This window comes from Hemitrygon akajei, chromosome 29 (genome assembly GCF_048418815.1).
Source record: "Hemitrygon akajei chromosome 29, sHemAka1.3, whole genome shotgun sequence".
NCBI classification, from domain to species: domain Eukaryota; kingdom Metazoa; phylum Chordata; class Chondrichthyes; order Myliobatiformes; family Dasyatidae; genus Hemitrygon; species Hemitrygon akajei.
The window spans coordinates 24147515-24159556 of NC_133152.1; the positions used below are offsets into that span (position 1 = coordinate 24147515).

The 12042-nt window shown below is 41.6% G+C and overlaps 1 protein-coding gene across 2 annotated transcripts in view; it reads right to left on the reverse strand.

Annotated features, from left to right (window-relative positions):
• Positions 1–4219: 4219 nt before the first annotated feature.
• Positions 4220–12042, reverse strand: part of vwa1 (von Willebrand factor A domain containing 1) — a 52783-nt gene continuing 44960 nt past the window's right edge. The window contains exons 5-6 of one of the 2 annotated variants that reach the window (XM_073031906.1): positions 10138–10413; positions 5466–9303 (exon numbers count right to left, since the gene is read on the reverse strand). In XM_073031906.1, the coding sequence (XP_072888007.1) occupies positions 9230–9303; positions 10138–10413 (350 nt within the window). In that variant the 3' untranslated portion in view covers positions 5466–9229. Of the gene's footprint in view, positions 4738–5465; positions 9304–10137; positions 10414–12042 lie in introns of those variants that run through there. The other variant, XM_073031907.1, reaches the window with a different exon arrangement.

The window sequence follows — 12042 nt, forward strand, 5'->3', positions numbered from 1 at the left end:
ACCCCCCCCCCCCACTCTTTCCCCCCCATCTCTCCCCGCTTGTCTCAATAGATGCTGCTTCACCATTGGAATCCTCCAGCAGTTTGCTTGTTGCCCCAGACTGCAGCATCCATTCCCTTATTTTCTACCTTGTGTTATTGATCAGCTCTGGTCTACCTACGGTGTCTGAGTTTCTCTCTGTTTTGTTTTAGTAGTCAGAGCGATCTGCTTGGAGCTCTTTTTTGTTATTACTTGATTTGAGACAACCCATTCTGTTGGTCCCTAAGTGCAGTGTTTTGACCGCACATTTAGAGATTATTACAAAATCATTTTCACATTCCCACTTCAATATTACTCATAGAGCATTTCACTTCTGCTATGAAATGGGCTAGGTAAAATCATTCCCTTCACTACCTGATACAGCATTTTGACCCGAACATGAACAATTTATTTGCCTGTCTCTCCAGCTGATTGTTTGTTGCTCCCTTCCCTACCTGTTGTCTGTTATTTGCCAGATTATTCACACACAATTTTTTTCCCCACTTTTCATTCCTGACAATTGGTGTATTTATTTTGGTCTGTTTTGATGTGATGCAGTCTGTTTGTGTTGAATGGGTGTATTTTGTCATAGTTTTGAAAATGGTCTCATGTATCATATAACCATATAACAATTACAGCACGGAAACAGGCCATCTCAGCCCTTCCAGTCCGTGCCAAATGCTTACTCTCATCTAGTTCCACTGACCTGCACTCAGCCCATAACCCTCCATTCCTTTCCCGTCCATATACCTATCCAATTTTTTTTTAAATGACGAAATCGAACCTGCCTCTACCACTTCTACAGGAAGCTCGTTCCACACTCTCTGAGTAAATAAGTTCCCCCTCATGTTACCCCTAAACTTTTGCCCCTTAACTCTCAACTCAAGTCCTTTTGTTTGAATCTCCCTTACTCTCAATGGAAAAAGCCTATCCATGTCAACTCTATCTATCCCCCTCATAATTTTAAATACCTCTATCAAGTCCCCCCTCAACCTTCTATGCTCCAAAGAATAAAGACTTAACTTGTTCAACCTTTCTCTGTAACTTAGGTGCTGAAACCCAGGTAACATTCTAGAAAATCTCCTCTGTACTGTCTCTATTTTGTTGACATCATAATTCCAATATAGTGTTAATCTCCCCAGGGTTTATCATTTCTAGCTATTTTACAAGCTGCTCCACATATCTCCCAATTTGTCTCTTTTTGTTTATATCAATTATGTGAAATGTGTGCTCGAGGGCTGAAACTCAATCAAGTACCATAGCTTTCACTTCTTTAGTGTGGAATATTTAAATTCTTTGGTGTGAAATGCTGAAATCCTTTAGTGTGAACTAGGTACCAATTCTGGCTGTAGAATTGTTGGCATTTTGAGGAGCGCATGCTACGCAGTTTAAACCTAATTTATCTTGTTCATCGGAGTAAGTTTTTTTAATCAGATCAAAGTGTGATAACTAGATCCTTCCTCTTTTTAAACGTAATCTTTTATTACTTAAACAATTTGTAATATTAATTTTATATGTCACTTTTCAGAGGGTTAGTGGAGACCTTTGTTACAGTGGGTTGGTTATCATCGGTTGGAAGATGGGTGTCCATTATTGAAGGCCCACTTGTCGAACATATTTATGGGACTGTTTATTAAATCTTTTGGAAAACAATATATTATTACTGATGGGCAGTTTATTGATATAATTGGAGTCAGTGTGCCCACATTATTAACAGATTAGTTGTTTTTAGCGGTTTATGCAATGTTTTCATTGTCTCTAATTAAAACAAGAGTCCAATCACAAACAAGACGAAGGGTCTCGGCCTGAAATGTCAACTGTACTCTTTTCCATAGATGCTGCCTGGCCTGCTGAGATCCTCCAGCATTTGTGTGTGTCTCTAATTAAATATGATTTGACAAATTCACTGTTTAAGTGTAACTTCCTCCAGCTTGTGTAATTCAATAATCATGGTTTGATTAATGTTGATGTAATGATAGTACTACATCTTTATTTAAACCAATCATAAAGGTCTATTAATGAGATAGCAGGTATGGCTATTTTTTGTGTGAGTGTTAGGTGGTGTGGGGTAATTGGAACTTTGCTGGTGTATAATGGTGAAGTATGTCATCTTATTGATAGGGCAGCATTTTGATATAACTGGAGCCACTTTCTCGATTATTTTGCTTATAGAGTAATTCACTATTGAACCAGGTCCTCAATGTCCATGCTGGCCGAGATGCCCACCTACACCAATCCCATTTCCCTGCATTTGACCCGCATCCTTCTATTTTTTTCTTATCCATGCACCATGTCTCAGTGTTTTTGAATGCAGTGACTGTACCTGCCTCTACAACCTCCAGTCCTGAAGGAGGGTCTCGGCCCGAAGCGTCGACGGTTAATCTTTTCCATAGACACTGCCCGACCCACTGAGCTCCTCCAGCATTTTGTGTGTGTTGCCGATTCTCATGTTTGTGATTTTCTACAACCTCCCTGGCAGCTCGTTCCATATATCCACCACCCTCTTGTCTGCAAAAATGTGTGCCTCGGATCTCCTTTACATATATCCTCTCTTGTCCTCTAGTTTAAACACTATCCTTGCAAAAAAGGCTGTAACTATCTACCTTGTGTATGCTTCTCAAAATGTTATAAACCTCCATAAGCCCCTCATCCTCCTGCGCTCCAGTGAAAACAATCCCAGACTCTCTCTGTAACTAAAGCCCCCCTGTTCATACAATGCCCTGGTGACATAAGAGACTGCAATTGTAATGTGGAGGTCAAACAGCATTTGTGAAGGCAGAGGGATAGTGACATTTTGGGCTGAGATATTGCATCAAGTCTTTCCTCTGCACACTTTCTAACACTATCACATCCATCCCAAGTATAGGCCTTGTGCAGCTGTAACATCATGCCACATCTCTTGTACTCAGTACCCTTCCCTATTAAGTCGAGCAAGCTAAATGCCTTCTCTTCACTATCCTATCCACCTATGACCCCAGAGATCCCACTGTACAGCAACACTTCTGAAGTCCTTGCCATTTTGCTGTAAATGCCCTCCAACATTTACTCACACTTGTCTGGATTAAACAGTAGGGATAAAGACACTGCATTGATAATTTAGTTAGGTTTGGTGTTCTATCAACACCGTTAAGCATCATTTGGTGTCTATATCATTAATCTAGGACACTGGTGCTTACATAATTGGTGAAAGTCATTATCTGATATGAATTTTAGGGGTTGATAAATCTGATAAATGGACAGTCCTGTTATATGTAGAGAGTGGAGTGTTGTTCAATTAACAAATAATTGTGATGGGCTGCAATAAGCATTTATCTGATGATGAGAAGAAATGAGCTGACACGTAATTAGTGGAGACCTGTAACCAAGAGCATTTCTTTCCTATTTTTTTAACCATGCTGTGTTTACTGAAATAACAGGATCGGGATTGTGTAAGTATTCGTGTACAGTATATTGACTAGCACACTCCTAATCCCCCGAGAAAAGAACATAAAGCAGCTTCACAGTGAAGTACAAAAAAAATAATTATTTCCATTCTAAAACACATTTTATTTCCCATTCCCAATGTAGGCTTATCATGCTATCTGAGCTTTAAATGAGGTCAGGAAGATTTCAGCTCTTTTTTTTACAGTAATGGCTGCATTGTCGCTATTAAAAGGACTGAGCTGATAAGATTGCACTGGCATATTAGACCGGGCTGGGTCAGTGGTTTCCACGTTTTCCTCAGAAGTTCTACTCTCTTGCTGGAAGCTCATCAGAAATCCAGCTTTATTTTAATAACTCCAAGGAAATTCCAGGCCTGTACTTTGTTATGCACTAACAACTTCCTGTGCTGTTGCTCATTCCAGCACATGTTCTCTGAGAGCAAAATGCCGCAGATGCTGGGGAGCTGAAATAAAAAAAGCAAACAGGAAATGCTACAAATAGTCAGCATGACTGGCAGCAGCAACAGCATTGATTTTTAGAAGGCATTTAGCGTGCTCACCTTCATAGCGGAGGGTACTGAGTACAAGAGATGGGACATGATGTAATGGCGGTACAAGGCATTGGTTGGACCATACTTAAGGTGGAAGAGAAAAGGAAGACCAGCGGAGAAAACAAAAGGAAATAACAGAGAGAGAAATTGAGTGACTCGTGTGGAGATGATGGTGGCATCTGAGAGGGTGAGTGACAAAAGTTGACAGTTGAAAGAATGAGTGATGGCTTTTTGAATCTGAATCAGGTTTAATATCACCAGCATATGTCACGAAATGTGTTAACTTCACAGCAAGTATACAGTACATTACATAATAATAGAGAAAAAACTGAGTTGCACTAATTGTGTGTGTGTGTGTGTGTGTATATACTACTTGTTTAATATTATATATATAAATAAAATATTAAACAAGTAGCGCAAAAAATTAGAAATTAAAGAAAAATTAGTGACCAAGTGTTCATGGGTTCAATGTCCATTCAGAAACCGTATGGCAGAGGGGAAGAAGCTGTTCCTGAATCACTGAGTGTGTGCCTTCAGGCTTCTGTACCTCCTTCCTGATGGTAACAGTGTGAAGAGAGCATTTCCTGGGTGGGGAAGATCTTTAACAATGGATATCACCTTTCTGAGGCATCACTTTTTGAAGATATCCTGGATACTGGAGGCAGGTGCTATAACTAGGCTTACAATCCTCTGCTCCTTACTTCGATCCTGTGCAGCAGCCGGTCAGAGTGTTCTCCACGGTATATCTGTAGAAATTTAAGAGTGTTTTAGGTGATGTACCAAATCTCCTCAAAACTCCTAATGAAGTATAGACACTGTCTTGCCTTCTTTCAACCTGCATCCATATGTTGGGTCCAGGATAGATCCTCAGAGATATTGACACCCAGGAATGTGTAAATAATCACTCTTCCCCGTTGAAACGGTTGAATTCAGTATTAAGTTTAGAAGGTTCAAGGATAAGATGCTGAACTTTGAGATTTTGTTGATTGGAATAGCATAGGAAGTCAAAGACAACGTCAGAGTTAGATATAATGAATTTAAATGACAGGCAATTCAGGGTAATCCGTTCAGACTGAATAGAGCTGTATATGGGATGTATTCTGCTTGTTTTCTGTGTCTGACTGCTGGTCTATGGGAAGGGAAAAGGAGGCAAGGAACCATTAGAAAGAGTAAGAAGGGGAGATGGTAGAATTAATAAATCAAAGGGGGAAGGATGACCAAAACAGTACAGTCTATTAAGACCAGAGAAAGGATGCAGCAAAGCAGAATGAAGGGGCAGGGATATAATAAACAGCAGGAGCAGCCAGGGAAAAAGGAACAACTTGTGCAGGGACACAGTGATGTTTGAAGAAGCAGCTAATTCATCTCATTTAACTGGAAGCTGTAAACAGAATTTGTTTTGCGATTTGTATTTTGAAATAAAATACCTTAAGGACTTGCGAAGGGAAAATCCCGGGCAAATATTACAACAATATTGAATGTTAGAAAACGGTTTATTAGATGGAATTGAAGTAGATATTACTGTGGCAGAACTAACCATTGATTCTATGGATGGGTGCCATGCCAGCATTACTAATTCAAGATTAACTGTATGATAAAATTTTGCTCCAGCATTTCATCTGTCAATATATTATGTACAGCATCTAAATAATAATTTTGCATGCAGTGAACTTCATAATGACCAGTGATGGATGGCCGTGCATGATATTTCAACACAATAGCAGCTTGAATTAATAGCCAAAACCTTTATCATTAATTGCTGAATATTTAATACGGGGTTTTGAAGATATGAACTTGGAGGCAGTAGCTGCTGTGCAGGGCGAACTTTAACTCAACAACTTCAAAGCCACATGTTTTTCTGTAGGTAGAATCATGAAAGGAAGTCATTCAACTCAGGGCCTAACACATCCTAACACATATTGGCTGCCGATATCACACAAGTAATTATTTCAGTTCAAAACAAGCTGAAGTATTCTATTCGATTCACTGAAACCTTCGAGACGGTTTAAAGTAGATTCATACTTAGGCATTAAAGTGAAGCAGTAAACCACACTTCATGATACAACATATTCAGCATTCTTGTACATAAAAATGGAAGGTATTGTCCTTTCTACTCGAACAATTTTCTTAATGATTCGCGTGATCGGTATTTTGGCTACCATGTACTAACACGTTAAAGGTGAATTTAGAAGACCATGAATGTACCGCAGGTGATGCATAACAGCTGATTGCAATCTACCATGCACGCAGAACAGAACCTTTTGCATGGTTCAGCAATCCACAAAAAAACCCCACTAAACTTTTGGTCAAATCAGCATTATAAGCATTTCACAGCAAACAGCATAGTGCTGGGTAATTTAACAGGAATATTTATTTTGCTTGTATCAGTTTTCCAAAGATTGTGGCTTAGCTTTGATTGGGCTATTGTATAAGAGAGTCCCTCCATTGGTCGTGGTCAACCGTGGATGTGATGCCCCAGCTGTCTACGTGATGAGCAGTACGATACGGAGAGCATGCTCTCGCTCTCCCTCTCCAAGGGAACAGCAGAGACCAATACAGTTCAGCACCAGCAGCGTCACAGGAATTGCCCGTTAGCATTGAACTCAACGTAAGACTGCCGGAGGGACTCCAGCTCCGGATTTTTCCTTTGGGGTTTACTCTGAAAGCCAGCCCAGTGAGTGGGTATAGCCGCAAGGCAGCGGAGATTTGAGATCAGAGTTTCCCTTCTCCTAGATGAGCTGCCAACCATGCATGGCTGATGAGCCTCGTCTGTCTGAAGCGACTCGTTTTAAGGCATCAGTAACCCACGTTTGCCCCTTCTTCTGTCAATAAAAATGGTTCTGCCAGGCTTAGTATCCAAGCCACATGTGAAGGCCAGCAGCTGGAGTTGGTTGTCAGAGGCTATTTGAGGCACACGCATTGGGAGCATTTGATAAGTAGTGGGAGCTTGCCCCCATTACCACCCCCAGCCATAACAACCTATTATAGACCTATAACAAAAACTGATTTTGAAAGGGATCCATTTGGTTAAAATGTATTTTGCAAATAATGGGCCAATATATTTAATGAGTAAACTCCTAGTTTATAAGTTACTCCTGATTATAGAGGAAGGAAGGATATATATGAATGGTTAAGTACTGATAGGATATTCTTTAGAGAAATGGAATATTAAAACAGTTTTTGCCAAATGGTTATGTCCTGTGTGAAGTATTCTGAAGATCAAATATATTGAGAAAACCCGAAAATCTGAGATGCAGAGGGACTTGGGAGTCCTTGTGCAGAACACCCTGAAGGTTAACTTGCAGGTGGTGAGGAAGGCAAATACCATGTTAGCATTCATTTCAAGAGGTCTAGAATACAAGAACAGGGATGTGATGCTGAGGCTTTATAAGGCACTGGTGAGGCTTCACCTTGAGTATTGTGAACAGTTTTGGGCCCCTCATCTTAAAAAAGATGTGCTGGCATTGGAGAGGGTCCAGAGGAGGTTCACAAGGATGATTCCAGGAATGAAAGGGGTATCATATGAGGAACGTTTGATTGCTCTGGGTCTGTACTTGCTGGAATTCAGATGGATGAGGGGGGAATCTCATTGAAACCTTTTGAACGTTGGAAGGCCTAGACAGAGTAGATGTGGAAAGGGTTTCCCATGGTGGGAGAGTCTAGGACAAGAGGGCACAGCCTCAGGATAGAGGGGTGCCCTTTCAAAACAGAGATGTGAAAAAATTTATTTAGCCAAAGGGTGGTGAATTTGTGGAATTTGTTGCCACAGGCAGCTGTGGAGGCCAGGTCGTTGGGTGTACTTAAGGCAGAGCTTGATAGGTTCTTGATTGGACATGGCATCAAAGGTTACGGGAAGAAGGCCAGGAACTGGGTTTGAGGAGGAGCCATGATTGAAGGATCAGCCATGATTGAATGGCGGAGCAGACTCGATGGGCCAAATGGCCTAATTGAGCTCCTATGTCTTATTGGTCTTAATATTCACAATGCATGGGATTTACTCTTCTTGCTTGTCCCTATAATTTATGCTGTTCAGGAAAGTAACAACAGCATCTGCACTATTAAGTCAGATCAACATCCCATTCCTTATCGTTCTTGATCCATCTAGACTATTGAGAAACTTATGGTCATTTAAAAAAAACATAGTTTTCAAAATACACACCAACCGCCGCCTAACTGACCGTGGAATCAATTCCTTTGTGTTTCATTTGCATTCACATTTAATTTAACGTGTGAGCTACTCGCATTTATTTGTACATAGAAGCCAAACATTTAAACTGTTACATTTACATGGTGTTCAATGAGAATTGGGCTTTCGTTAAATAAACTAGTGATGAGAAGCACCACATGCTAGCATTTCCTAGCTCATAAACTATGGACAAATCCAACAAAATTAGCTTTTTCTTTCAGAGTATTTAGACTCATATTGACAGGCTACAATATTTAATTATTATTTTTGTTTCAGAAGGTTTTGTCATCTCTTTGATACTAATGTACACATAGATGTACAGCCACACTAATTGTCTGTCACTGGGACAGCAACCAAGAGGATCTCAGATAGATATTTCATCTTCTTGAGGGTCATGAGATCACCTGCAGCTCCCCATGCTCATCCAGCTGGGGATTATACCTGTGCATTGTTCAATACCATGTTAGTATTTCATGAGATGTCTTTTTTCATTTAAAAATTCTAAAATAAAGAAAGTTATAAGAAAAGGTATATTGAATTTCCATGGGCATAAAATGCCTCTTGGGTATCTTCTCAGAACACAGCCTTTCAAAGGTAGAGCTATTTTTTCAGTGTTAGTATTTGCACTCGAAATAATCTCATTATAACTCTGCTGTCAAAAATGAAACACAGAAGCTGTTTTTGAGCTAGATATTGGCTCGTCAATTTGAAGGAAGGGCATAGCATCTTGGCATTATCTCAACTGCATGGATCTTGGCTCTGTTCAAAAGGAATGTGGGAAAAAAAAGCAGAGAGCTATCAAGGCATCTCCGGGAAAGGAATTCTCACAAACTCTCTACATTAAGTACTCTTCACACTTAATGAGGATTCTGCTTTGTCAAGAGCCTGGAATCACAGTTCAGGAATTTACACCGTGTCAACTGTTTGTCAATGAGCTCTACAAGCAAACTGCATTGAGATTTTTTAGAAATGTTGGCTTATAGTTGATGTTCTTGTTTTTTGTCGTAAATTTTCCTGTTGTTTCACAGCTTTCCATTATCCTTGGGAAACATTCATCTCTTTTGCCAGCACTGGTGCTTCTGGGTACAGAATGATTTGGTAGACTGTTTCTCAGGCGATAAAATATCTGAGAAAGGAAGGGAGTCAAGAGTTAGGAGAATGTGTTAGGACTTTAGCACTTAATGTAAAAAAACAAACAAAAGCTGTTCAGATGGAAATTTCTGCGATGAAGCAGACACCTCCATATTGACGCACATTTGTGAATGTTATCATAATGGTGACAGTGTGGCTGGGAGTAGATTTGAAATGTAACATGCCAGTACAGACTCCTCTAGTCGGGATGTCTACAGACAGACTGCTGTTGTACTCAAGGTAAAGGTCAGGTATGTGGGGGAGAAGATTGAGCATTGCTGTTAGAAGCTGCACTGCATTCTCTAGATGCATGAGGTCTACAATTAGTTCAAAGTATTGTGAAGTAGAAATACTCTGTTGAAGTAATCGACTCCAAGTTGCTCTTGGAAGTTACTGACGCACATTTCAAGTTGCACAATGAAAGTGCTGGCAGGGCACATAGCTCCAGTGAACCGGGTTTAATCCTGACTACCAGTATCGTCTATGAGGAGACCGAACACACTTCCTGTGACAATCTAGGTTTCTTCCAAGTGCTCCCGTTTCCTTCCACGGTTCGAAAATATTTGGGTTGGGAACTGTAACTTGGCTCTAGTGAGTAAATAAGTGGTGGAGTCTTTCGTGTCTGGGAATGGGTTGGTGACGCAGATGTCAGGAGAATGAATTGGGTTAGGGTAGGATTAGTGTAAAAGTAGGAGCTGAATGGTTACCATGGAGACAGTGGGCTGACGGGCCTGTTTACATGCAGGATCTTCCTGTGCCTCTAGAGCCATTGTATCACATCTGGTTAAAAGGACAGGCTTTGCAACTCCTACTTTGCCCAGTTACATACCTTGTTGCTGAGGCGTGCGTATCGTCCTGCACGAGGCTCTCCCCACACCATTTCTGTAAACTGCCCTCACACAGATCCGGTTCTCTGTCCCCGGAATGAGATCTGTTAATAGCACTCCCCGAGCTTGTGGTGGAACAGTCCGTACGGATGGGCTTCTTCGATGGCGGGTACACCGTACCCTGTAGTGCAGCACTTTGCCCTGAACAGGGTCCCACAGGGCGGCCACACTGGTGGAACTGATATTAATAAGTTTCAGTTTGCTGCCTTCAGAACTCACTGTTCAGAGCAAAAAGAGAGATCAAAAATAATCTGGCATTGGGAATAACACCTAAGATTAGTAATGCATTACATAATTCTGGTGCTTTTCCGCCAGTCCTGTTCTTCTATATGTTAAATGAACTAGATGTTGATGGTGATAAGGGAGTGACTAGGTTACGCTAGAGGTCACCTCATTCTGGGTCCCCTCCTCCTTCCCTTTCTCCTATGGTCCGCTCTCCTCTCTGTCACATTCCTTCCTCTCCAGCACTTGACCTTCCCCACCCACCTGGCTTCACCTATCACCTTCCAGCTATCCTCCTTCCCCTCCCCCCCCCCACCTTCTTATTCCGTTCTCTTCCCAGTCCTGAAGAAAGGAGTCGGCACGAAACGTCGACTGCTCATTCACTTCCATAGATGCTGCCTGGCCTGCTGATCCTCTCCAACATCTTGTGTGTGTTGCTTTGGATTTCCAGCACCTGCTCCATGTTTGCAGTATAGATTGCTTCGTTGTGGGGCTAACGTCAGGATCTCACTGCACAAATTCAATACCTCTCTCTGGAGTTCTTATCGAATTCCAACATGGAGCACTTTCCAACACCATATTATTTCTCTCACTAAGGAAGTAATGGTTCATCTCAAAATAGCTTATCCCCACCACCATCTAGTAGGGGAGATTCAAACAAGAGGACATGAGTTGAGAGTTAGGGGGCAAAAGTTTAGGGGTAACACGAGGGAGAACTTCTTTACTCAGAGTGGTAGCTGTGTGGAACGAGCTTCCAGTAGAAGTGGTAGAGGCAGGTTCGATATTGTCATTTAAAAAAAAATTGGATAGGTATATGGACAGGAAAGGAATGGAGGGTTATGGACTGAATGCAGGTCAGTGGGACTAGGTGAGAGTAAGCATTCGGCATGGACTAGAAGGGCCGAGATGGCCTGTTTCCATGCTGTAATTGTTATATGGTTATATCTCTGTTCTGCCAACTACCATAAAATAGGTCCTTTGTCTGCATTGCATTCCTCTCTTCTGACTTCCATCAGCTTCTCTCGGCTTAGACACACAGTTAGTGGCTATTCTCAGCCATGATCTGGCCAACAAGGAACACTCTAAGTTGTCTGGAATCGTGAACAATATCAGGGAAAATATAAAGTTATGTCCTTGCTGACATAGAGAAACACTCCACTTTCAGACGGAAGCAGGAGAGTGTTGACTGAAAGGAAGGGTGGAGGAAATTTAAATGGGAGAGCACCTTTTTTCGTGACTTTCTATATGTGTAACACAACTTAAATGGAGATGAGCTAGCCGGCCGGCGGTGTACTGGCATCAGCACCGGACTACGAGGCGAGTGGTGTTGAGTTCGAATCCAGCTGGCTCCTTGCACGCTTTCCATCCGTGTTGGGTTGAGTGTCGAGCCAGCAACTCAGCCTTGTAATGAAACTGTCAGATGCTATGGGAACGGCAAAAATGCTGTTCAAGGTGCACAAAGGAACAACAACAGACGGAGATGAAACACCACAATGCATGAATTGCGTGTGGCAAATGACACACAGCTCTTCGGACTCCAAGACAAGATGCTTACTATGCAACACACTCAGAATGCTGGAGGAGCTCAGCAGGCCAGGCAGCACCTATGGAAAAGAGTCAACAGT